The sequence below is a fragment of the Lepidochelys kempii genome, chromosome 14 (genome assembly GCF_965140285.1).
Source record: "Lepidochelys kempii isolate rLepKem1 chromosome 14, rLepKem1.hap1, whole genome shotgun sequence".
Classification (NCBI taxonomy): domain Eukaryota; kingdom Metazoa; phylum Chordata; order Testudines; family Cheloniidae; genus Lepidochelys; species Lepidochelys kempii.
Window position 1 is genome coordinate 29,763,060 of NC_136393.1, and position 27,210 is coordinate 29,790,269.

At 47.3% G+C, this 27,210-nt stretch overlaps 1 protein-coding gene and 1 non-coding gene across 2 annotated transcripts; both read right to left on the reverse strand.

The window, feature by feature from the left end:
• Positions 1–412: 412 nt before the first annotated feature.
• Positions 413–26,737, reverse strand: LOC140898216 (uncharacterized). Its single transcript, XR_013634614.1, has 5 exons — positions 26,323–26,737; positions 25,087–25,259; positions 13,140–13,340; positions 5,437–5,553; positions 413–5,114 (listed from the first exon to the last, which is right to left on the reverse strand). It is a non-coding gene; the product is annotated as an uncharacterized LOC140898216 (transcript).
• On the reverse strand, positions 13,664–17,761 carry LOC144929420 (uncharacterized). Its single transcript, XM_078848834.1, has one exon. The coding sequence runs from the start codon at positions 17,494–17,496 to the stop codon at positions 16,492–16,494; it is 1,005 nt and encodes a 334-aa protein (XP_078704960.1). The 5' UTR covers positions 17,497–17,761; the 3' UTR covers positions 13,664–16,491.
• Positions 26,738–27,210: the final 473 nt, after the last annotated feature.

Below are 27,210 nucleotides of genomic sequence, written 5' to 3' on the forward strand. Positions count from 1 at the left end.
CCAGCTATGCCCGTTTATACCATCCGTGACTTTAACCGCTAGGACGCACTGTCCCTTCGCGGCGGGCAGCCCGGGCTAGGCTGACGGATGCCCCAAGGTCCTAACCACCCGTGACTTTAACTGCTAGAGCTCAGAGCTCCTTCGCAGCGGGCAGTCAATACTGACTGACAGGTGCCCCAATGGCAGCACTAAGAGCCTCTCCACACCCGTGACTTTAACTGCTAGAGCTCAGAGCTCCTTCGCAGTGGGCAGCCAGGATTGACTGACAGGTGCCCCAAGAGTTTGCCCCGTGGAGGCGGCACAACTCAACGCTAGGCTCTTAGTACTCTCACCTAATGGCCAGGCTTTAGAGCCAAAACGGCTGAGGTTCTTTAATTGTGTTGGCTGCTTTACAGTAAACCAGAGAAAACAAGTCAGGCTTATGCATAAATGGTTACCAAAATTTATTAAGCTAGATTCTAATCATGTGGTTACAAAATTGCTAGTGCCTACTTATTTAAATGTAGAGATGTTACACATACAAACAAGTTACAAAACTGAAGCCACAATCCCAAAGAAAGAAAACAAAGTATAGAGCTCTATTTCAAAATATGTGTACACTAAAGATAGGAGATCAGGTGTGGGTGCTTCTTACCCTCCTTGCATCTCTCGATTCCAGCGGTGCCAAGCCAGGATCGGTCACTCAATTCCGCGGAAAGACGAATAAGGGACAAGGCGTAGGGACCCTCTTAGCTGCAGAAGCCTTGGGAGGCTGTCACTTATCTGACCAGCAGATAGATAGTGAAAAGCACTCAAAAATCATGGTGCTGTAGGTCCCCTACTTATACCTCTGTACTCCTTTATTCTCTTTCTCCTTTCTTATGCCAAATTGAGGCTGGTCTGTCGGGATGATGCCAGCTTTTGCAAGAGTAGTTTACACTTGCAAGGGAGAGAAACAATAAGTTTCGACTACTGGACATTTCTTTTATCAGGGTAAATATTTTCCCACCTAGGATGTTGGTGTGTGTGCATCACGCTATTTAGTAGGGGCTAAGAACCATGTCTGTCACAGGGCCTCTGCCTGCTGTGAGCTTAATCGTTGTATATGTTCCCAGAGGCACATTGTAGCAGCACACCTGTGCTTTCACAGCTTCAAAGGCTGTGCTGGAATATATGTTAAGTGCCCTGTTCCGGCTTCCTCCTGTGTTTCCAGCAATGCTGGTCTGAAGGGGGTGGGCTGGCTGTCTGGCTACATTAGGAGAAACAATAAATAGATGGAATTGTTAATTAATTGCTCCTCAGCGGGCTGGTTCAGGAAAAGCAAAGAAAACATGGAATTATTGATCATCGTTATTAATGCATTCAGGAAGTAACCACATAAAAATTTACCCAGGCTTCTTTTTCCTGTGCATAAGGGATGTCCCAAAATAAACAATTCAACTTGATATTAAAACTTTTAACCTAAAAATAAATTTGGATGAAACTAGATAGGTTGATCAGGCAATACAATTGAAAGGAGTGTCAACTTCATAAAAGCTAGCAAAGCTATTATTACATCTTTTATTTTTTATTAAAGGTAATACCATACATCTATGGGTGACACTGTATTGTTCAAATATAGAAAAAGAACTATCACAAAGTACCCTGCTTTTGTTATTTAAAATGGGCAAAGGTAAAATAGGAACTAATGAAGTTCCCACCCCAAGACTGGAATGAAGCTAGTCTGGAGTGTAAAATAGGAACAAGTGAGACAACTCTGTAGTTAAAAACACACACAACATAGTTAAAATTATTTTAGAAGTAAGAGTATTCTAAAGCCACACAAGTAAAGATTAAAGTATGAATCTGAAGTTAGAAGATAGCTTTGGTCACACACACACACACACACTGTAATATCCCAAGGGAGACAGATCTGAGGAGATTTCTTTCACTGGCAGGTAATTCTCACTCACACGTGCAAAGGCAGCCCAGCTGGAGGGCATGAGTGTAAGGGTTTGTTTACATTGGCACTTGGTCAGCAAAACTTCTGTTGTTCAGGGGTGTTAGAATAACACCCCCCCCCCAAATGACAAAAGTTTTACTGACAAAAAGCACCGGTGTGAACAGCGCTACGCTGCATGCCTCTTAGCGGCCTGGCAGTAGCAGCACAGCCGTGTCGCTAAAAGAATCATAGTGTAGCCATAACCCAAGATACAGGCAAGAGCAGAACAGTGATTAACAAAGTTGCTAGATCTCAGTAGCACTTGAAGTTAGGAATTGAGTTGAAACAAGACAACAAAAGAAAATTAACCATCAAGCAATGGATTTCCACAAAGCTGGGATAACACAGTAAGCACAGCGGAGATTTAGTTATGTCCTTGCCAAACCAAAGCTTTGAAGGGTAGCTCTTTTAGGCAGTAAGGCAGATAATTAATAAGACAATTAAAGTCAGCTCAGCACTACATAGACAAGGTGTGAACAGTAACTGGCGGTTACAGGTGCAAGCAGGCAGTTTAAATCAGCACCACATCAGTTTCAGTTAAAAAGTTGTCACATTCAAATGCTAGAACTTCATCCGGTGATGTTCTTAGGAGGATTTTCCTCACTGTTTTGGGTGGACTCAGGCGGCTTCTGAACACACTTACTGGACCAGGCCCCACCGCATCTACCTTCCCTGGTTTGTCAACCACAAACAGAGATAGGTTCCTATGCCCCTGGGAGGGGTGAGGTTTAGCACACATCCCTCTGGTCATCATCGCCCATTGGCTAGCTTAGGCAGTGCCCTACGTAGCATGCTGGCTTTTGTGAATCTCATTCTACGGCACCTATCTCTCATTTATTGTAGAGTGGGAGCTGGTGCTCCTAACTCAGGCTTTGTTGATCCTGGTGTTGTTTCCGTGATTTGCTAGGTGCCAAAAAATTTAGTTTCTGCAATACTGAGTGTCACAGCGCCTAAGTCCCTCGGTGGATACCAACCTAAAATACTATCAAGAGTTAATGCAAAGTCACAGCATATAAGATAGGGATGAGTCTAGGTACATAAGACCAAATTTCAATAGATAACCTGAATGGAAGCATCTGGAAAATTATAATAAAATACCATCACAACGTGAAAGTCTCATCTCAGATTCTCGTTTTCCACAGCTTTGCTCCAGGAAGGTTATTTCATTTTCTGCTTTATAACTACACCATGTCCTCATTACGTGGCCACTCCTGCCAGGCCAGGCCTGGCCTGACCCTCTGAGATTTGTGGGAATTGGCAAAGGTGTTATTCACTTGGCCCTTCCCCAGCCAGGACAATTCTTGGTTTTGTGATCTCTGGATTCTCTTATGTGTCATGAGGTCTGAGCTGTGCCGAAAGCCTTTCCCACAGTCAGGGCATTTATAAGGTGACTCTGCAATGGAGGTTCTCTGATGTGATTGAAAGTGTGAGATATGACTGAAGCCGTTCCCAGTCAATAAACTCGTAGGGTCTTTCTCCACTGTGGATTCTCTTATGTTTAATAAGGACTGAGCTCACAGTGAAGCTTTTCCATATTCTGGGCATTAAAAGGGTTTCTCCCCTGTGTGGAGTCTCTGGTGAGCAACAAGGACTGACCTCTGACAGAAGTTTTTCCTGCAGTCAGGGCAGTTACCGGGTTTCTCTCCAGTGTGGATTCTCTGATGCAATAGGAGGCCTGAGAGCCAACTGAAGCTTTTCCCACACTCAGCACATTTGTAGGGTTTTTCTCCCATGTGGATTCTCTGATGTTCAATACGGACTAAGCTGTGATGGAAGCTTTTTCCGCAATTGGGGCAGTTATAGGGTCACTCTCCTGTGTGGGTTCTCTGATGTGATAGAAGCTGTGAATTCTGACTGAAGCTTTTCCCACAGTCAGTATACTCATAGGGACTTTCTCAACTGTGGATTCTCCTATGTTTAGTAAGGGTTGAGCTCACAGTGAAGCTTTTCCCACATTCTGGGCATTGAAAGGGTTTCTCCCCTGTGTGGACTCTCTGGTGAGTAACAAGGACTGACCTCTGACGGAAGCTTTTCCCGCAGTCAGAGCAGTTATAGGGTTTCTCTCCTGTGTGGATTCTCTGATGTGATAGGAGGCGTGAGATCCGACTGAAGCTTTTCCCACACTCATTGCACTTGTAGGGTTTCTCTCCCGTGTGGATACTCTGATGTTGAGTAAGAGTCGAGTTGTGACTGAAGCTTTTCCCACAGTCAGGGCAGTTATAGGGTTTCTCTCCTGTGTGAATTCGCTGATGTGTTAGGAAATGTGAGATGTGACTGAAGCTTTTCCCACACTCTTTGCATTTGTAGGGTTTCTCTCCCGTGTGGATTCTCTGATGTTGAATAAGGGTTGAGCTTTCACTGAAGCTTTTCCCACAGTCGGGGCAGTTATAGGGTTTCTCTCCTGTGTGGGTTCTCTGATGTGAAAGAAGGTGAGAGAACCGACTGAAGCTTTTCCCGCACTCATTGCATTTGTAGGGTTTCTCTCCCGTGTGGATTCTCTGATGTTCAATAAGGACTGATCTATGACGGAAGCTTTTCCCGCAATCGGGGCAGTTATAGGGTCTCTCTCCTGTGTGGGTTCTCTGATGTGACAGAAGCTGTGAATTCTCACTGAAGCTTTTCTCACATATGAAGCATTCATAGGGTCGCTCTCCCGTGTGGATTCTCTGATGTTTAACAAGATGGAACCTCTGCCGAAAGCTTTTCCCACACTCTAGACACTCATAGGGTCTCTCTCCCGTGTGGACTGTATGATGTTTACTAAGGGCTGAGGTTTGTCTGAAGCTTTTCCCACAATCGAGACACTTGTAGGGTCTCTCCCCTGTGTGGATTCTCTGGTGTCTAATAAGGGCTGATCTGTATTGGAAGCTTCTCCTACAGTCACCACACGTGTAGGATCTCTCTCCAGTGGGGATTCTCTGTTGAACAGTTTCTTTGATTTTCCTGATTCCTCTAGATTTACCCTGTCTCTCCTCTGAGTTGTTTCCTTGCTCTGTCTCTGGCCTGCTCTGACCCTCATGGGCTTCTTCCTCCTCATGACTCTGGGAAACATCCCCTTCGGCTCCTTCCAATACCATCCCCTGTGGTTCCACTTGCCCATGACCTTGCTGCTCAGGATTCTCCTCCTCAGTCTCACTCACCGTCCCATCACCTGCTGGGACGGAGAGAGAACCCAGACAGGAGTCAGCCCCGGGCCAGGGGGAGGGTGGGGGGGATGGGAACCTCAGAAAGGGGAACAGAAAAGGAGGGAACAAACCAAAGTAACTGTTGAGGAGATTAAAAAAAAATCAGGGGCTGAATCCTATCTACTCTCCCTCCAAGAAGAGAGAGGAGGGGACCCATCCTTCCTCCACATCCTCTGAATATAGATGAAGGCAGGGCTAAAGGGTCAGACACACTTAATTAAAAATTCATGATTGATGTTTGCCAGGAGGATAGAAAACTTGATTTCTGAATCGGTTTTGCACAATCCTCACCTGTGTGGGTGTTTCTTGGGATCTCTCTTTCCTTGTATCCATGGAGACCAGGGAGCCACAGCTCCTCTCCTTGCTCTAGCCAGGAGATGACGTCAGGTTTGAAAATCAGAAATCCTGCTTGTGGGGCAAAGAAACTTGTTCATTAAGGTCAGTTCTGTTACTCCTCCCAGATCCAGAATCTAAGCAGGAAAGTGCAGAGAGGCTCTCTGCTATCCTTTCCCCTCCCCTCCAGGGTCTGGGCTATAAACCATACAAGATCTGATCTGGAGCAAGGGTTCACCACCTCTGCCTAGGAAACTGCCCTAACTTATTCCCCTGGGGAGCCTAGCAGAGTTGCTACCCTCTCTACCTATCTGAGATACAACCTCTCTCCCATCACTGACAACTACTCTCCTGTCACAGCTACCCCTCCCCAATACAAGACAGAACACAAAGATGTTGGTGCACCAACTCGCCAACCTCATGAGGAGGGCTAATATTCTGGGGTGTATTAACAGGAGCGTTGTATGTAAGACAGAGGACATAAATGGCCTGTTCTACTCAGCACTGAGGAGGGCTCAGTATGAGTACTGTGTCCGATTCTGAGCACCACACTCTAGAAAAGATGTGGACAAACTGGAGAGAGTCCAGAGGAGAGCAACAAAAATGATAAAAGATTTAGAAAATATGAGTTATAAGGAAAGGTTAAAAAACATGTACATGTTTAGTCTTGAGCAAAAAGACTGACATTCTTCAAATTTATTAAGGGCTGATAAAAAGAGGATGGTGATGAACTGAGGTAAGACAAGAAGTAATAGATTTAACTTACAGCAAGGGAGATTTAGGTCAGATATTAGGGAAAAAACTTTCTAACTAGAAGGGTAGTTTAGCTCTGGAATAGGCTTCCAAGGGAGGTTGTGCAATCCCCATTGCTGGAGGCTTTTAAAAAATGGTTGGATAAACATGTCAGGGATAATTTAGGTTTACTTGGTCCTGACTCACTTCTTGAGGTCCCTTGCAGCCCTAAATATCTATGATTCTATATTCGTTAGACTGGGAGCTCTTTCATCTGGAGACTGCACTTTACTAGGTGTCCCCATGCAGTACCTTGCATAATGGGGCAGTGGTCCCTGACTAGTCCAATCCCCTGTGCTGAGGCAGGATCAAATAAAACCTACTCCATCTCTAACAGGTGTTTGTCCACCCTGTTCTTAAAAACGTTCAGTGACAGGGATTCTAGAACCTGTTCTCAGTGGTAGCAGATGACAGAACAAGGAGTAATGGTCTCAAGTTGCAGTGGGGGAGGTTTAGGTTGGATATTAGGAAAAACTTTTTCACTAGGAGGGTGGTGAAGCACTGGAATGGGTTACCTAGGGAGGTGGTGGAATCTCCTTCCTCAGAGGTTTTAAGGTCAGGCTTGACAAAGCCCTGGCTGGGATGATTTAGTTGGGGATTAGGTCCTGCTTTGAGCAGGAGGTTGGACTAGATGACCTCCTGAGGTCCCTTCCAACCCTGATATTCTATGATTCTATGAACCTGCCTTGATAACTGTTCTAGTGCTTAAATATCCTTACAGTTAGAGAGTTTTTCCTAATATCCAACCTAAATCTTGTTTGCTGCACATTAAGCCGATTGCTTCTTCTGCTATCTTCAGTGCACACAGAGAACAACTGATCTCCATCCTTTTTACAACACCCTGTAACATGTTTGAAGACTGTTATAAGGTCTCCCTTCAGTCCTTTTTTCTCACAACTAACATCCCCACTTATTGTAACCTTTTCTCATAGCTCATGTTTTCTAAATCTTTTATCACTTTTGTCACTCTCCTCCGCACTCTGTCCTATTTGTCCACATCTTTCTTAAAGTGTAGTGTTTAAACCTGGACACAGTGTGCCATCTGAGGCCACAGCAGTGCCAAGTAGACAAAAGATAACTACCTCCTGTGTCTTACACACATCATCTCTGTTTAGACACACCAGAATTATATTAACCTGTTTCGCAAGTAGGCAGGAGCAGCGCATGGAGCCACGTGCTTTCCCCCCCGTCCCCGCGGGGCCGCAGGATTGTGCTGGCTGCTTCTGCAAGCGGCGTGGGGCCGGCGCAGGCAGGGACCCTACCACCAACCGGGAGATGCCTGAGCTAAGTGCCACCTGGCAGAAGCCCGCACCCCAGCCCTGAGCCCCCTCCCAGAACCAGCACCCCATATCCCCTCCTTCACCTGAACCCCCTCCCACACCCTAACCCCCCCATCTGGAGCTGACACCCATAGCCCCTCCCACACCCCAATACTCTGCCCCAGCCTTGAGCTCTATCCTGTACCCAAACTCCCTCCCACAGCTTGCACCCTTCAACCCCTCCTGCATCCCAACCCCCTGCCTCAAGCTCAGCCCAGAGCCCCCTCCCACCCTCAGAAACCCTCGACCTCAGCCCAGAGCCCACACCCCCTCCCAAACCCCTTTCCCAGACCAGTGAAAGTGAGTGAGGGTGGGGAAGAGTGAGCGACGGAGGGAGGGGAGGATGGAGTGAGTGCAGGATGGAGTGAGTGTGGCGGGGCTTTAGAGAAGGGGCAGGGCCTCGGGGAAGGCGTGGGGTAGATCCTGTGTCGCACTTAAATTCAAAAAGTGATCTTGTGTGTAAAAAGGTTGGAGACCACTGAGCTAGACTATATTCCCTAAATTGCATATGATAATATCATGTGGGATTGTGTCAAATCTTTACTGAAATCAAGCTAAATCGTGTCTAGTGCTACTTCCCTATGCACTAGGAGAGTAACCTTGTCAAAGAAATAAATTAGTTTGTTTTAGCTTGATTTGTACTGGACAGATCTATGCTAGCTCCTCCTTATAACCCTGCTTCCTCCGGTATCTATCCAGGTATCAAAGTTCAGCTGCCTTGTCAATAATTCTGTGGGTCCTCTTTGTTCCCCTTTTAAAAATAGGACGTCAGTTTCACTTTCTCCAGTCCACTGGGACCTAACCTGTTCTCCATGAGTTCTCAAAAATAATTGCTAATGTTTTCTGAGATTGCCTTAGCTAGTTCCTTAAGTGTCCTAGGGTAAATATGGTCAGGCCCTGCCAACTTGAATACCTCTAACTTTACTAAACATTCTTCAGCTTATTCTTTCCCTATTCTAAATTGTGTTTCTTCCTCCTTCTTGTTAATACTAGTAATGTTAAGCATCTGATCATAATTATCTTTACTGAAAACTGAAGCAAAATAGGCATTAAAAAGCTCAGCCTTGATGGTATTCATTGTTAGCTCTCCTTCCCTGCTAACTAGTGGGCCTACACTTTCCTTCATCTTTTTCTTGTTCCTAACGTGGTTATAGAACCTCTTCTTATTTCCTTTCATGTCTGTTGCTATGTGCAACTAATTTTGTGCCACAGCCTCTCTCATTTTTTCCTCAATGTGCTTCTCCTGTTCTTTCATAATCATCCTTAGTGATTTATCCATTTTTCCACTTTTTGTTGGATTGCTTTTTGATTTTCAGGTCAGTAAAAAAGCTGCAGATTCAGCCATATTGGCCTCTTACTGTTCTTCCTATCTTTCATGTGCATTGGGGGTCTTCCTTGTTGTGCCTTAAATATTCTCTCTCAGATACTACCAGCTCTTCTTAACTCCTTCTTCCCCTTAGATATTCTTCCTCTGGGACCATACCTACTACTTCTCTAAGTTTGTTAAAGTCTGCTTTTCTGAAGTCACAGATTTGAGGCTTGGCTTGGACTGAGCATGCTCACATGGACTAAGCATGCTCAGTAATATTTACTGAAGCTGCTGCCCTCACTCTGCCCTGCTCGCTATCAGCAGTCTCTGCACTCCTGCCTTTACTTAGATGCAGAAATTTAGATGCTCTAGCCAAACAAATCCCACCCATAATCTCCCAGGTGGTCAGTTGAGCACACCACTTAAACTCAGTGCTTGAATCCTATTTACATTAAGTTAAAGGTGTTCTTATGTTCTTGGTGAATAGGGATGGTTTGTTTAAATGGGGCTTGAGTCCCCAGACAAGGCTAACCGGTTTCCCAACTATCATATAGACTTGCAAACAGATTCAAAGATGTTGAAGCCAGAAGCGAGTATTATGATCAAGTTTGATCTCCTGTATAAAATATAGACGACAGCAGGGGTTCTCACAACAATTTTTTGGTGACCTCAGGGTGCAGCCACCAACTCTTGCTGGTGGCCGCACTGACGCTTTTTCCTAAACTACCTAATTAACTTTAGAAAAAACAAATAAATATGCACATATATAAATCCAAATAATTGTAATTTATGTATGTAGGGGTTTTTTGCAGACTAATATAAAATAATGCTGTGAAAAGTGATATTTTTATGTTTAATATCACTTTTCACAGCACATTACTCGCTAGAGGGGAAGCTGTGAAAAGTGATATTAACAAATATACACGTATAGCCTCCCAGCTAGCTAGTTAAGTCTGCTGTGAAAAGTGATACTTGCATGTTTGTTAATTTCATTTTTTTTCAGGGAAAATTAAGCCCTAGATGAGGGTGTGGGGGGAAGGAAGCAGGGGCCAGGGGCAATGCAGGGATGGATGAGAGGCTGGGGGAGACTGCGCGGGCCAAGTGCAATGGGGAAGGGTGTTGAGCCACACCTCTGAATGGCTGGATCTGGGGGTCAGCGCCCAAAGCCCCATGACCAGAGCCATAGCCAGAGTTGGAGCCTGGGGGTTGCGCAGCTGGATCCAAGTCAGCACCTGCTGCTACATGGCCAGAATCGCGGGTCAGCACTCAAAGCACTGGGGCTGGAGCCTGGGGCTGGAGCCAGGAGCTGCACTGCCGGAGCTGGGTGTGGCACCCACCACCACATGGCCGGAGCCAGGGGTCAGCACCCAAAGCCATGCGGCTGGAGCTGCCACTGGAACGTGCTGCCCAACCACCCCAGGGCTAAAGGCCAAGCTCCACCGCCTTCACTTGCTCCTCCAGTGTTGTGCCCCACCTGTCTGCAGAGGTGGTGCAGGGTGTCACATCCAGGAACAACAGGGAGGGAGGGAGGGAGGGATAGGTGCCGCTGCTTTGACCCCCTCCCCTCCATCACCACCCAGGAAACTGTCATGGCTGCATGAAAAGTGACTGGTGGCCACATTTGAGAAACACTGGACTAGAGAACCTCACCCAGAGATTCCGAATCAAGCCCATATCTTGTTGTCTTAGAGCGAGACATCCCTGGCTTGATTTAAAGACTCCAAGTGATGCACAGTACACCAAAACTCTAGGTAACTTCTCCAATACTTCACTCACTTCAACATTTGCACCTTCTGACTGGCCTGAATTTGTCAAGCTCCAGGTTCCAGCCACTGGATTTCATTCTGACTTTGTCTGCTAGATTAAAAAGCCCTCTGCTGTCACACATTTTCTCCCCATGTAGGTATCTTTGGGCTCTGTTCAATACACCTCTTAACCTTCTCCTGGATTGTCAAGGTTCCTTCCCCACTCTGAACTCTAGGGTACAGAAACCTAGAAACCTGCATGAAAACCTCCTAAGCTTACTTTTACCAGCTTAGGTTAAAACTTCCCCAAGGTACAAACTATTTTACCTTTTGCCCTTGGACTTTATCCCTGCCACCACCAAACGTCTAACCGGTATATTATTAGGAAAGAGTCAGTTTGGAAACGTCTTTCCCCCCCAAAATCCTCCCAAAAGTTACCCTCCCCTTCTGCGGAAGGTTTAATAAAAATCCCCACCAATTTGCATAGGTGACAGACCCAAACCCTTGGATCTTAAGAACAATGAAAAAGCATTCAGTTTTCTTACAAGAAGACTTTTTAATAGAAATCAAAATCTTGGAGACCTAAACTCCACCCAATAAGGTTTTTGTTATTTCCCGTGGCGGTATGAAGCCACCGTAGCGCAGCATGGTCGGTTTGCAGGTGGAAATGCCGTCCCCAAACATATGGGCGTAGCTTTCCAGACCGTAGACAATGGCGTAACATTCTTTATCGCTGACTGACCAGTTGCTTTCCCTCTCAGACAGCTTCTTGCTGAGAAACACTATAGGGTGGAATTCTTGATCCGGTCCTTCCTGAATTAAAACTTCTCCCACACCACGCTCGGACACATCTGTGGTTATTAGGAATGGTTTGTCAAAGTCTGGGGCCCTTAGTACAAGGTCAAACATCAGTGTCGCTTTAAGCTGGTTAAAGGCCTTCTGACACTCTTCGGTCCACTGACCTTTTTGGTTAGGTCTGTCAGTGGGGTGACGATTTGGCTGTATTGCAGTACAAATCGTCTGTAATAACCGGCCAAGCCTAAGAAGGATTGAACCTGTTTCTTTGATTTTTGGGACAGGCCACTTTTGGATAGCATCCACTTTGGCCTGTAGGGGGTTAATAGTTCCTTGACCCACCTGGTGTCCAAGATAAGTCACTCTGTTTAGGCCTATTTGACACTTCTTAGCCTTAACAGTTAGTCCTGCCTCCCTTATGCACTCGAAGACAATTTTTTAAAATGTTCCAGGTGTTCTGCCCAGGAATCCAAAAATATGGCCACATCGTCAAGGTAGGCGACTGCATATTCTCCTAATCCCGCTACGAGACCATCTACAAGTCTTTGGAAGGTGGCGGGTGCATTCCGCAGCCCGAAAGGGAGTACATTAAATTCATACAGCCCGAGATGTGTGGTGAAGGCTGACCTTTCCTTGGCGGATTCATCTAGCGGTACCTGCCAGTACCCCTTGGTTAAGTCCAAGGTAGAGATGAACTGGGCCCATCCCAGTTTCTCTAATAGTTCATCCGTGCGTGGCATTGGATAGTTGTTGGGGCGAGTTACAGCATTTAGCTTACGGTAGTCCATGCAAAAACGTATCTCCCCATCTGGTTTGGGAACTAGAACCACTGGAGATGCCCATGCACTGCCAGAGAGGTGGATTACACCCATCTGTAACGTATCCTGGATCTCCCGTTCTATAGCAGTTTTAGCTAGAGGAGACACCCAGTAACGTTGGTGTCACGGAGTCCCTGGGCGATACTCTGGAACTGCTCCCCATGAAGCCAGTCAGGACTCTGGGGCAGTCGCCTTTCTGTGAGCAGCCTGTCTGCAGACACACAGCTCACCCGGCTTCCACTTTCCTGGGTCTGACCTTGGAGCATTCAGCATCCTCTGCCCCTCCGTGCGCTTCCCACAGCGAGTCCGCTCAGGCGGGGCTCCTGGGGAAGCCAGAGGGTCCTGTACCCCAACTTCGCAGACAGACGTGACTCTCAGCCAGCCAGTAAAACAGAGGTTTATTAAACGACAGGAACATGGTCTAAAACAGAGCTTGTAGGTGCAGAGAACAGGACCCCTCAGCTGGGTCCATTTTGGGGGGCAGTGAGCCAGACAACCACGTCTGCCCTTCACTCCATGTCCTAGCCAGCCCCAAACTGAAACTCCCTCCAGCCCCTCCTCCCCTGGGCTTTGTTCCTTTCCCGGGCCAGGAGGTCACCTGATTCCTTTGTTCTCCAACCCTTTAGCTCTCACCTTGCAGGGGGGAAGGGCCCAGGCCATTAGTTGCCAGGAAACAGGGTGTCGACCATTCTCTGTGTCCAGACCCCTGCACACACCTGCCCTCTAGGGCTCTGCAATGATCATACACCCTTACCCCACCCCCTAGATACTTAAGAACTGCCTAGGGGAAACTGAGGCACCCCCACACTATTCAGAGGAAACATTAAGAACAGTCTCACTTCGTCACACCGGTAAGGCTGGGCTTTAACTGGGTGAGCATTACCTGTGTCAATGGAGTGGTATGCCTGTTCAGTCAGTCCTGGGGTGGCTGAGAACGTTGGAACATAGATAGTGCACAGCTCCTGGATCTGCTGTCGCTGCATACGCCCAAGAGTCATGGAGAGGTTCACCTCTTCCATGCCACCAGCACTTTTCCCTTCGTAGTAGACACCTTCAGGCCACTCAGCGTCATCTCCTCCCTGGGCTGTAAACTGACAAACCTTTAATTCTCTGGAATAAAAGGGCTTTAGAGAATTAATATGGTATACTGTAGGCTTTCGGTTGGAGGTGGGGAATGCTATGAGATAATTAACAGCTCCCAGGTGCTCCTGGACCATGTTAAAGAAGTTAAAGAAGTATGGACTGGATGAATGGACTATAAGGTGGATAGAAAGCTGGCTAGATTGTCGAGCTCAACGGGTAGCGATTAATGGCTCCATGTCTAGTTGGCATCCGGTATCAAGTGGAGTGCCCCAGGGGTCGGTCCTGGGGCCGGTTTTGTTCAATATCTTCATAAATGATCTGGAGGATGGTGTGGATTACACCCTCAGCAAGTTTGCAGACGACACTAAACTGGGAGGAGTGGTAGATACGCTGGAGGGGAGGGATAGGATACAGAGGGACCTAGACAAATTGGAGGATTGGGCCAAAAGAAATCTGATGAGGTTCAACAAGGACAAGTGCCGAGTCCTGCACTTAGGACGGAAGAATCCAATGCACCGCTACAGACTAGGGACCGAATGGCTAGGCAGCAGTTCTGCAGAAAAGGACCTAGGGGTTACAGTGGATGGCAAGTTGGATGAGTCAACAGTGTGCCCTTGTTGCCAAGATGGGCAATGGCATTTTGGGGTGTATAAGTAGGGGCATTGCCAGCAGATCGAGGGACGTGATCGTTCCCCTCTATTCGACATTGGTAAGGCCTCATCTGGAGTACTGTGTCCAGTTTTGGGCCCCACACTACAAGAAGGATGTGGAAAAATTGGAGAGAGTCCAGCAGAGGGCAACAAAAATGATTAGGGGACTAGAACACATGACTTATGAGGAGAAGCTGAGGGAACTGGGGATGTTTAGTCTTCAGAAGAGAAGAATGAGGGGGGATTTGATAGCTGCTTTCAACTACCTGAAAGGGTGTTCCAAAGAGGATGGATCTAGACTGTTCTCAGTGGTAGCAGATGACAGAACAAGGAGTAATGGTCTCAAGTTGCAGTGGGGGAGGTTTAGGTTGGATATTAGGAAAAACTTTTTCACTAGGAGGGTGGTGAAACACTGGAATGCGTTACCTAGGGAGGTGGTGGAATCTCCTTCCCCAGAAGGTCAGGCTTGACAAAGCCCTGGCTGGGATGACTTACTCGGGGATGGGTCCTGCTTTGAGCAGGGGGTTGGACTGGATGACCTCTTGGTCCCTTCCAACCCTGATATTCTATGAATGGCTCTTCCCACGAGGCTTCCATTTTATGGGCCTGGAGTGTCTTTAAGACCATGACCTGGTCCCCTACTTCGAAGGAACGCTCTCTGGCATGTTAATCATACCAGGCTTTTTGCTCTTTTTGAGCATCCTGTAGGTTTTCTTTAGCAAGGGCTAGAGAGGTTCGGAGGGTGTTTTGTAGGTTGGTTACAAAGTCCAGAATGTTAGTTCCTGGAGAAGGTGTAAATCCCTCCCATTGCTGCTTCACCAACTGTAACGGCCCCTTAACCTCGCGGCCATATACAAGTTCAAATGGTGAAAACCCTAAACTGGGATGTGGTACAGCTCTATAGGCAAAGACCAACTGCTGCAACACTAGGTCCCAATCATTGGAGTGCTCATTTACGAATTTACGTATCATGGCCCCTAAAGATCCATTAAACTTCTCCACCATGCCATTTGTTTGATGGTGGTAAGGAGTGGCAACCAAGTGATTTACCCCATGAGCTTCCCAAAGGCTTTCCATAGTTCCTACCAGGAAATTAGTCCCTGCATCTGTGAGGATGTTGGAGGGCCAACCTACCCTGGCAAAAATGTCTGCTAGTCCCTGGCACACGCTTTTAGCCCTGGTGTTGTTTAGAGCTACTGCTTCCAGCCATCGGGTGGCAAAATCCATAAAAGTCAGTATGTACTGCTTTCCTCTGGGTGTCTTTTTCGGAAAAGGACCCAGAATATCCACAGCTACTCGCTGAAATGGAACTTCAATGATGGGGAGTGGCTGGAGGGGGGCTTTCACCTGGTCTTGGGGTTTTCCCACTTTTTGGCATACCTCACAAGACCGGACATAGGTAGAAACATCCTTGCCAATTCCCTCCCAGTGGAATGACCTCCCCAAACGGCCTTTGGTCCTGTTCACCCCAGCATGGCCACTAAGATGATCGTGGGCCAAGCTCAAGAGCTTGACCTGGTACTTAGTTGGAATTACCAACTGTCTCTGAGGATGCCAGTCTTCCTGGTGTCCACCAGAAAGAGTTTCCTTGTATAAAAGTCCTCTTTCTGCAACAAACCTGGATCAGTCAGAAGAGCTGAGAGGTGGTGGGTTGTTCTGTGCCGCCGTCCAAGCTCTCTGGAGGCTTTCCTCTACTTTCTGTTTGGTCTGGAACTGTTCCCTTGATGCTGGAGACATCAGTTCCTCACTGGATTGTGGACCCAGGCTTGGTCCCTCTGGAAGCAATGTAGGGGATGGAGCTGTTTCCGTTGACTGTGAACCCCTCTCCGCTGGTGCACTATGTTGGGATTCAGGCTCCGGCTGAGCCTCTTGTGTAGGGTTATCGGCTGCTGCCAGTTCAGGTTCGGTGGGGCCCTCTGGTGTTGGGGTTGCAAGTACTGGATTCAGTGCTGGCAAGGGGTCTGGTGCTAGTTGTTCCGCTGGTTCCGGTTCTGGCTCTGTCTGGGTCTCTGGGACTGGATCCACTACTGCTGTTGCAGACATTGGCCTGGTGTCCGGGTCCATCATCTCTGACTGGGTCCTGGTAGAAGTTTCCGGAACAGAGCTAGGCCTCACGATTTGTTTAGCCTGGCTGCGGGTGACCATTCCCACCCTCTTGGCTTGCTTCACATGATTGGCCAAGTCTTCCCCCAACAGCATGGGGATGGGATAATCATCATAGACTGCAAAAGTCCACATTTCTGACCAGCCCTTGTACTGGACAGGCAACTTGGCTGTAGGCAAATTGAAAGAGTTTGACTTGAAGGGTTGAATGGTCACTTGGATCTCTGGGTTGATTAAATTGGGTTCCACTAAGGAAGCATGGATAGCCGACACTTGTGCTCCGGTGTCCCTCTACGCGGTGACCTTCTTCCCGCCCACACTCACAGTTTCCCTCCGCTCCGAGGGTATCTGGGAGGTATCTGGGCCTGCGGACCTCTGGTGTGATTCCGGTGCAATGAACTATAATCTGTTGGGGTTCTTGGGGCAGATGGCCTTTACATGCCCTGGCTCGTTACATTTAAAACATCGTCCAGCTGATGGGTCACTGGGGTGAGGGGGGTTGCTGGAGAACGGTGTGGCAGGACGATAAGGTGGCTGGAGGGTTCCTTGGGGGGTAGGTGGGACCTTGGGCTGCCCCAGGTAGTAGGGTGTGGTCTGAGGTTGTCCCTTCTGGTATCCGCTCCAGCTGTGACCAGTTTTTTTCTTCTCTGCCACCTCCACCCATTTGGCTCCAATCTCCCCCGCCTCGATTACAGTTTTGGGCTTCCCATCTAGGATGTATCTTTCTATTTCCTCAGGAACACCCTCTAAGAACTGCTCCATTTGCATTAGGAAGGGCAAATCTTCTGGAGATTTAACACTTGCTCCCGATATCCAGGCATCCCAATGTTTCACAATGTGGTAGGCATGTCGAGTAAATGACACGTCTGGTTTCCACCTTAGGGCTCTGAACCGCTGACAGGAATGCTCGGGTGTTAGCCCCATTCTGACTCTCGCCTTGGTTTTAAACAGTTCATACTGGTTCACGTGTTCCTTAGGCATTTCAGCCGCCACCTCAGCTAAGGGTCCACTGAGCTGCGGCCTGAGCTCTACCATGTATTGGTCTGTAGAGATGCTGTACCCAAGGCAGGCCCTTTCGAAGTTTTCTAAGAAGGCCTCAGTATCATCGCCTGCCTTGTAGGTGGGGAACTTTCTGGGATGGGAAGGGGTACCTGGAGAAGGATTGCTAGGGTTTATTGGTATATTCTGCTGAGCCTTTGCCTTCTCTATCTCCAGTGCATGCTTCCTCTCTTTTTCCTTCTCCTCCTCCACATGCTTCCTCTCTTTTTCCTTCTCCTCCATTTCTTTGGCCCTTGCCTCCATTCCCATCTGCATGAGTTCTATCTGTCTTTCATGTTCCTTTTGTTTTTCCTCAGCCTCTAATCTAGCTAATTCCAGCTTTTGTTGAACCGTGGAGTCTGTCATCCTAACCGCTCTGTTTTTAACTAACTTTACACCCGGGAGTTAGAAAGAAAACAAAACAAACAAACAAAAAACTTGACTTGTAAAATTTTGCTGTGCTGTCCAGATACCTATGTTCTCGGATAGCGATTGTCAGCCTACAGAGAAATCCTTAAAAAAAACCCCTAACACTTTTGTCTCCAGGCAAATAGGCAGAAAACCCCTCTAGTTGCTCTTAGGTAAAAAAAAACAAAACAAAAACTTCTTCAGGTCTGTGAAGACAGGTGAATTTCCCTGCAGGAGGTTAACTACCCTGCCTTTAGGTAGAGAAAACTGCAGCTCACAAAAGACAAAAAATTCCCTTTTGTCTCTGCTCTGGCCCCAAAGCAGAGAAAAAAAACCTCTAACTGCTTTCAGTTTAAAACCTGCTCTCCAGCAGCCCAAAGGAAAAAAAAATATTTCCTTTTCAAATCTGTGCTTCTGGTTCAAAAATTCTGAACTTGATCTCAAAATGATTTCAAGTTAATCCCACCACTCTGCCACCATGTCAAGGTTCCTTCCCCACTCTGAACGCTAGGTGACCACAGACCAAAACCCTTGGATCTTAAGAACAATGAAAAAGCAATCAGACTCCTATTAAAATTCTTCTTTTAAAAGTAGAAAGAATCACCTCTGTAAAATCAGGATGGTAAATATCTTACAGGGTAATTAGATTCAAAACATAGAGAATCCCTGTAGGCAAAACCTTAAGTTACAAAAAGACACAAAAACAGGAATATCTATTCCATTCAGCACAGCTTATTTTCTCAGCCATTTAAAGAAATCAGAATCTAACGCATATCTAGCTAGATTACTTACTAAGTTCTCAGACTCCATTCCTGTTCTGTCCCTGGCAAAAGCATCACACACACAGATAGAGAGAGGCTTTGTTTCTCCCTCCCCCCAGCTTTTGAAAGTATCTTGTCCCCTCATTGGTCATTTTGGTCAGGTGCCAGCAAGTTATCCTAGCTTCTTAACCCTTTTTCCTCTGGCCAAGAGGGATTTTAAAGGTGTTTACCCTTCCCTTTATATTTATGACATGGATAAACTGAATAGGCAGAGCTCCTTTAGTCGCTCACTCTAAGGCAGATTTTTCCAGACCTCGAATCATTCTTGTGGCACTTTTGTAAGCCCCTTTCCAATTTGTCAACATTCTTCTTGAAGTGTGGACACCAGAACTGGATACACTGTCCACTAATAGTTTCCTAATGCCTGAAACAGAAGTAAAGCCAGGTTGGCTGGCTCATCGGGGATAAAGGCTAAAGGCCAGGCTTCTTTCACTCAGGCTGGTAAATCATACACTTTGAAGTGAGGGTGAAGGCTATGTCACTCAAGTGCTAATAGTCCTTCAAATCCTTCCCACGTCTCCCTGTGCTCATAAGGACAGAGAGTCCTCCCCCGATTCAGTGAAAAAGAATCACAGGGCATCGCAGCTCCCTGCCGTGCTAAGAACCATGGGATGAGCCCCCAGAAATTATAGAGACATACACAAGTTGAGTGCAGCACCAGTGAGGACACTGTAACTTGCACAGGGCTTGCAGGGTGGCTGCTCACAGCCCAGCTAGGCTAACTCCAGTGCTTAGACCCAGGTGTCGATCTAGGGTAACCAGATGTCCTGATTTTATAGGGACAGTCCCGATTTTTGGGTCTTTTTCTTACATAGGCTCCTATTACACCCCACCCCGTCCTGATTTTTCACATTTGCTGTCTGGTCTCTCTATGTTGATCACCCAAGTTAAATCTGCACTGAAGATATATCCTGAGTTTCTCTCAGGCAATGTCTATTCCCACACACAGTCAGTCACCTCCTGGACTGGACACAGGCATCAGAAAAACCAAACCCCCCTCATCCCCAGCCCTGTCAGGCTGCTCCCTACTTCAGGCACAAACCAGAACTGTCCCTTTAGGAAGGATTGCTGAGCCTCACTTCACTTCAGTTACCCCGTGAACCACAGACCCAGAGAGGCAGAGGAGATGCTCTATTCCCATCTGGTCTCAAACGCAGACACACCGTCCTGCTAATCTATGAAGCAGCAGTTACCATCATGCTCCATCCCCAGAAACTCATGAAAACTCTACCCAAGCAAGAGGCCAAGGAGCACAAAGATGTATTAGCTACAGCAGGGTGGAGAAAGCTGGTGCTGGGTTACAGACGAGCAAAAAGAGACTTCAGAACAAAGAATTTTTGTACCCCTTACACCACTGATGCTACTGCTGCAGGAGGACGAGATTATTAGTGACAGAAGCACAGTGAAACTCAGATTGAAATCACGGTCCACTGTGTTATCAGTGTACTTATGTGGCCCCTCATACCACAGTAACTGAGCACCCCACAGTATTTAAAGTAATTATCCTCAGACCTCTGTGACACAGGGATGAGCTATAATAAATATTGTACAGATAGGCAACTGTGGCAGACAGTTCAAGTGACATACACAAGCCACACAGAAAGTCTGTGGTAATCAGAGCAAGAAATTAAACCCAGGTCTTTGGAGTTTGCTGTCAGAGCCCTAACCACTGGCCCATCCTCGCTCTCAAAATAGGCATCAGACATCCACGTAGTGAGAGACAGGCCCTACCCAAAACAGCTGTCAATCTAAAAAGACAAAACAGACAGGGAGTGGATTTTTTTCTCCATTTCACAGAGAGGAAAAGAAGGACTAGAAAAATAAAGCTGGGACTTCTAAAGGGTCCCAGACACCGAAGGAAAAAGATTGGATATCTAATTCTCTAGGGCCCCTTTGAAAACCGCAGACTGTGATTTACAAGAGGTCAGACAGGGAGGCTGTGGAAGAGCCTGGAATTGAATCCAGGCCCCTGAGTCACAGAGCAGAGCCTGGAACACAAGAGCCCTCCTCGCTTTTTTCTACTAAAGTGACCTACCCCACACAATACTTCCAGACCATAAATTATGTCATTAACCCTCACTGAGCCCCAGAACCCAGCCCCTCTCACTACCAGGAACCATCACTTCACAGAGAACAACCACAGCCAGGAAGAGACCCCAGGAACAACACCCTCCTTCCAGGAGTTTGGCACATTGGCACAAGAGGGAGCCCTTAGTGAAGGCACTAACAACAGCCAGACCCAGACCCAGACCCATGACACTGGACCAGGGGTTCTCAATAAATTTTTGGTAGCCTCAGAGTGTGACCACCCACTCTTGCTGGTGGCCGCACTCACAATTTTTCCTAAAATGCTTAATTAACTTTAGGAAAAACAAACATATATGCACAGGCACATGTCCAAATCATTGTAATTTATTTATATAAGAGGTTTTTTTGCAGACAATAATAAAAATATACAGTTCTCTATTCTTTACTGGACCAGAACAGAAACACAAATAAGGTGCTTTTCATGTTCTTGTCTTTTTTGTTGTTGTTTCTTTTGGTTGCTTTTTTAAAAGACTTATTAGCTAGTAAGTCTGCTGCTGTGAAAAATGATAATTGTATGTTAACATCACTTTTCAGGGCCTCCCAGCTAACTACTAACTCTGCTGTGAAAAGTGATATTAAAAAACAAATAGAAATATCCCTTTTCACAGCAGATTTACTCAGCCCTGGCAAGCCCAGGGACAAATTAAGTCCTGGATGAGGAAGTGGGTAGGGAGATGCCAGGGGCAGCGGGGTGGGGGGTGAGTCCAGGGGTTGACATCTGAAGCCCCAGGACTTAAGTCTGACCCCAGTGCCTATGGGAAGGTGGGGAAGTCACTGGCTGCCTGCTCCTCCAGCGTTTGTGTCTCCAGAGAGGTAACTGGGGCCGGGGGGAGTGGCAGCACTGCTTTGCTTCACCCTCCCAATCACCACCATAAGAACATAAGAAGGGCCAGACTGGGTCAGAGCAAAGGTCCATCCAGCCCAGTATCCTGTCTGCCGACAGCGGCCAAGGCCAGGTGCCCCAGAGGGAATGAACCTAACAGGCAATGATCAAGTGATATCTCTCCTGCCATCCATCTCCACCCTCTGACAAACAGAGGCTAGGGACACCATTCCTTACCCATCCTGGCTAATGGCCATTAATGGACTTAACCTCCATGAATTTATCCAGTTCTCTTTTAAACCCTGTTATAGTCCTAGCCTTCACAACCTCCTCAGGCAAGGAGTTCCACAGGTTGACTGTGCGCTGTGTAAAGAAGAACTTCCTTTTATTTGTTTTAAACTTGTTGCCCATTAATTTCATTTGGTGGCTGCTAGTTCTTATATTATGGGAACAAGTAACTAACTTTTCCTTATTCACTTTCTCCACACCACTCATGATTTTATATACCTCTATCATATCCCCCCTTAGTGTCCTCTTCCAAGCAGAAAAGTCCTAGCCTCTTTAATCTCTCCTCATATGGGACCCGTTCCAAACCCCTAATCATTTTAGTTGCCCTTTTCTGAACCTTTTCGAATGCCAGTATATCTTTTTTGAGATGAGGAGACCACATCTGTACGCAGTATTCAAGATATGGGCGTACCATGGACTTATATAAGGGCAACAAGATATTCTCCACCTTATTCTCTATCCCTTTTTAATGATTCCTAACATCCTGTGTGCTTTTTTGACTGCCGCTGCACACTGCGTGGACATCTTCAGAGAACTATCCACAATGACTCCAAGATCTCTTTCCTGATTAGTTGTAGCTAAATTAGCCCTCATCATATTGTATGTATAGTTGGGGTTATTTTTTCCAATGTGCATTACTTTACGTTTATCCACATTAAATTTAATTTCCCGTTTTGTTGCCCAATCACTTAGTTTTGTGAGATCTTTTTGAGGTTCTTCACAGTCTGCTTTGGTCTTAACTATCTTGAGCAGTTCAGTATCATCTGCAAACTTTGCCACCTCACTGTTTACCCCTTTCTCCAGATCATTTATGAATAAGTTGAATAGGACTGGTCCTACAACTGACTCTTGGGGCACACCACCAGTTACCCCTCTCCACTCTGAAAATTTACCGTTTATTCCTACCTTTTGTTCCCTGTCTTTTAACCAGTTCTCAATCCATGAAAGGATCTTCCATCTTAGCCCATGACAACATAATTCACTTAAGAGCCTTTGGTGAGGAACCTTGTCAAAGGCTTTCTGGAAATCTAAGTACACTATGTCCACTGGATCCCCCTTGTCCACATGTTTGTTGACCCATTCAAACAACTCTAATAGATTAGTAAGACATGATTTCCCTTTACAGAAACCATGTTGACTTTTGTGCAACAATTTATGTTCTTCTACATGTCTGACAATTTTATTCTTTACTATTGTTTCAATTAATTTGCCTGGTACTGACATTAGACTTACTGGTCTGTAATTGCCAGGATCACCTCTAGAGCCCTTTTAAAATATTGGCATTACATTAGCTATCTTCCAGTCATTGGGTACAGTAGCTGATTTAAAGGACAGGTTACAAACCATAGTTAATAGTTCCGTAATTTCACATTTGAGTTCTTTCAGAACTCTTGGGTGAATGCCATTTGGTCCCGGTGACTTGTTACAGTTAAGTTTATCAATTAATTCCAAAACCTCCTCTAGTGACACTTCAATCTGTGACAATTCCTCAAATTTGTCACCTTCAAAAGACAGCCCAGGTTTGGGAATCTCCCTAACATCCTCAGCCGTGAAGACTGAAGCAAAGAATTCATTTAGTTTCTCCGCAATGACTTTGTCATCTTTAAGTGCTCCTTTTGTATCTCAATCGTCCAGGGGCCTCACTGGTTGTTTAGCAGGCTTCCTGCTTCTGATGTACTTAAAAAACATTTTGTTATTACCAAGAGGCTATGGCTGCACTAGAAACACTATATATGCAGTTGTAGTGTGTCTAGTGAAGACACACTATGCCGATGGGAGAGCGCTTTCCCAGTGGCATAATTACTCCACCTCCAATAGAGGCAGAAGCTATGTTGGCGTAAGAGCATCTCCCACCGACATAGCACCGGTGTGGATAGCACTTAGGTCAGCGTAACTTGCGTTGCTCAGTGTTAGGGGGCTTATTCCTTCACCCACTTACTTCCCTGGTCCTTCTCACATGAACAGAGAGCAACAATACCCGAAGTCCAAAGGTGCAAACAATTCGATGTTTATTGGGGTGAACTTCCAGCAAGCATGATTCCAGTTTCCTTCCCTAGTATCCTCCTTCCCAGCTCTGACACCACAGAGCCTTACACCTGTGTCCCTGTTCCCATTCCTACCCTTAGCCAAACATGATTCCAACTTCCTTACTCCCATTCCCTGTTCCCATTTCCCCCTTTAGCAAAACATGATTCCAATTTTCTTACCCCCATTCCCTGTTCCCATCTCCCCCTTTAGCAAAACATGATTCCAATTTTCTTACCCCCATTCCCTGTTCCCATCTCCCCCTTTAGCAAAACATGATTCCAATTTTCTTACCCCCATTCCCTGTTCCCATCTCCCCCTTTAGCAAAACATGATTCCAATTTTCTTACCCCCATTCCCTGTTCCCATCTCACACACCCACATGCCCACCCCCACCCCCACCCCGTCACTTCCTCATTGACTACAGTTTATATAGTAAAACTTGAGTTCTGCTTAGCTATACCTTAACCAATCATTTTCCTGAAATTTAACTAACCAATCCTAACATATTGTAACATGATTATGTAACCAATTATATCCCACCACCTCAATTAGTTTACACCCAGCAAAATTAATTATACAGCAGACAGGAACAATCACAGAACCAGACAGATTATACAGACAAACAACAGCAAAGTGGGAACTATAATGACAAAACAATACAGAAGTGAGGATTTCACATCCCAGCTATTGATAAGTGAGTTCTTGCCAGACAGGATGCTATCAAACTAAGTTTCCTTTTACATTTTCTAGGCACTTCCCTTTCTCTGGAGGTGATAGGAATACAATCCTGTCCTGATAGTGCCTAACAGCCCAATAGCACCTTATTTCAATGTGACTAGTTTGGAATGTGAGGATGTGACCCTTCGCTTCCCAGCTTATGGCTGCCTCTGCTGCTTAGCCAAAGGCCTTAGCCTAAGAACAGGGCCTCAGACTGTCACAGTAAGAGAAGGCCCTTACACCGGCAGACAGTGATTTTGATTCTTTCTTTTATACCTCTATCACTAGCCAAGTGATAAGAATACACCTAAATTCTTAGAGTATAGGCCTTTACAGACAGGCCTGAATATCTATATCCTAACACTCAGGGGCTGTCTTTTTCACACACCCTGAGTGATGTAAGTTATATTGATTTAAGCAATAGCGTAGACCTGCTGTAAGTGTATTTGAAAATCTGGCCACTGGGGACTGAGGCAGTCCTAAGGTGAGATGGCAGAGAGCTCAGAGACCCCAGAAGTTGGAATTTGCCTTGGGAAGGGGGAGTAGACAGTGAATTTGTCTCACTTGAAAACCTTGGTTATAGGAAGAGTAGCACCATCACTATGTCCCTGAAACTTCTGTTCTGTGAGAGGGGATGTGAAAGGCACAGTCTTTCACACACAGGAGCTAGGGACTGATCCTCCTGATATCTGGGGGACCAATGAAGAATCCTGCACAGAAACCAGCCCCAGTGCTTTAGAGACAGCTGCAGCTTCTACTTCCCAAGGGGCTATGCATCCTTACCCAGCAAGGTCACAGTCTCATAATTCTCCTGCATGACGTCCCTGTAGAGGGCTCTCTGACCCAGGTCCAGCAGAGCCCATTCCTCCTCAGAGAAATACACAGCCACTTCCTCGAAGGTCACCAGCTCCGCTGCAGTCATTTCCCTTCCCTGTCTCTGGAGGGCATGGGACAACCTGGAGCAAAATGTGGGTGTTATTCTGCAGCCTGTCAGCATGAGGAGGGTGATGGGGAAGGTTTCAGTTCCCCCCAGTCCTTTCCCTGCTGACAGACATTCCAGACTCCGCCATTCTGGGAAAATACTTGAGCCAAGATATTTTAAAAAAAACCCTGACGTTAAATCCCAAATCCCTGTCCAGTTCTCTGGGATTCAAATTGCTGAGCCAGCAAACTGTAGCTTATGAAAGTGATGTGTGCTTATGTTCAAGAGAAAGGTGCTAAAATGTAATTAGAACAGAGGTTTGAGGACCTAAATTTAGGCTTGACAATAATGAGACCTGGTAAATTGTGGGCAAAGTGAAGGGAGACAGCCCAGAAGCTGGTTCTTCATCCAACTTTCAGAAATAAATTCACCTCAGAGAGAGACTGTCCACTGCAAAGATCAACATAGGAACTGCCAGAGTGGGTAGAAGCGAGGTTCATCTAGTAACTGAACATGTTATAAGCATCTGAAAAAGGCCTTTTAGATTAAAGTTGTGCACCCAACAGCGTCACTGTGAGCTCCAGCTGTCATGAAAGAGCAGAATCCAAGGAGCCGCTTTGAAGGATCCCCGTGACACTGTCCCCAGGCCCAGGGGAGCACAGTCCCCCAGCAGCGCGGGGACCAGGCAGAGGCAGGAACTGGCTTTTCCTCTCCCTGCTCCTCACCTTCCCCCAGGAAAGTCAATCTGCCCGGGGTGCTGCAGGGAATGGGGCTGGGCAGGGCTGAGACCTCCCTCCCCACTGATTGCTCCTGCTGCCCCTGCCAGTCTGTTCCCCATCTCCCTCTTGCCCCCCTCCCCTCCTCTCGGGCTGGGAGACTCGGTCCCTGGTCCGGGGCCTTCGCTCTCCCGGCGCTGGCTCGGCTCGGCTCCTGCAGGCGCTCAGGGGGGCAGAGACTAGGGAGGGCCAGGGAGGGCAGCAGCTCTGGGACTCGCAGACCCCCGCCCCCCGGGAGCAGAGCTGGGGCGAGGGGGGGCCGCTGGTGCAGAGTCACTTTCCTGCCCGGCCCCAGCCCTTCCCCCGGGTCTCTCCCCTCACCTGCAGGCTCCGGCTCAGGGGCTGGTTCCAGCCCCCGGAGAAAGTCCCCCGGCTGGGCCCCGAGGGGCGCTGGGGCAGGGCTCTCCCCGCACACACCCCGCTGGGCAGCAACTGATAAGTCCGGTTCCAGGATCGCAATAGATGGAGGCGGCGGCAGCGGCAGCAGCTTCTGACCCAGGAAGTTCAACCCCGAGCCCGCAGGGCAGAGACGGAGCAGCCGCCTCCCTCCCTTAGCTGTAGGCAGAGCCCGGCGGCGACTGCAGCTAACGAGCCCCCTGCCGTAGCGACCGTGCCGACACAGGAGCGGCTGAGCCAGCTGCCCCACAGGGGCGGGCGGGAACCAGAGCCCCTCCGGCAGCCCTGCGCCGCCCTCGCTCCCGTCTGATTCTGCTGCCTGCTCGCTGCAGCCCAGGGATCAAAACGGCGCAAAGGCGTCAAATCCAGGGGGGGATGGATGGGCAGGGTCTGAGAAGGGGTGGAAATTGACTAGCCGGGGGGGTCAAGCAGCTAGAGGCAGGTTTAGGATAGGGGCTGAAGGGCAAAATTGGGGGAGGAGCCAGGGGCAGGGCCAGATTAATCTTTTGTGCGCCCCCCGCCAAACATATTTGTGGGCCCCCATGGAGGCAATAGAGCATGGCAAGGGGAAGTCAGTCCCCCGAGTTTCAGAGTGACAGCCGTGTTAGTCTGTATTTGCAAAAAGAAAAGGAGGACTTGTGGCACCTTAGAGACTAACCAATTTATTAGAGCATAAGCTTTCGTGAGCTACAGCTCACTTCCTCAGATGCATATCGTGGAAACTGCAGCAGACTTTATATATACACAGAGAATATGAACCAATACCTGCTCCCACCCCACTGTCCTGCTGAGTGAGTCCCCGGAGTGAGAGGC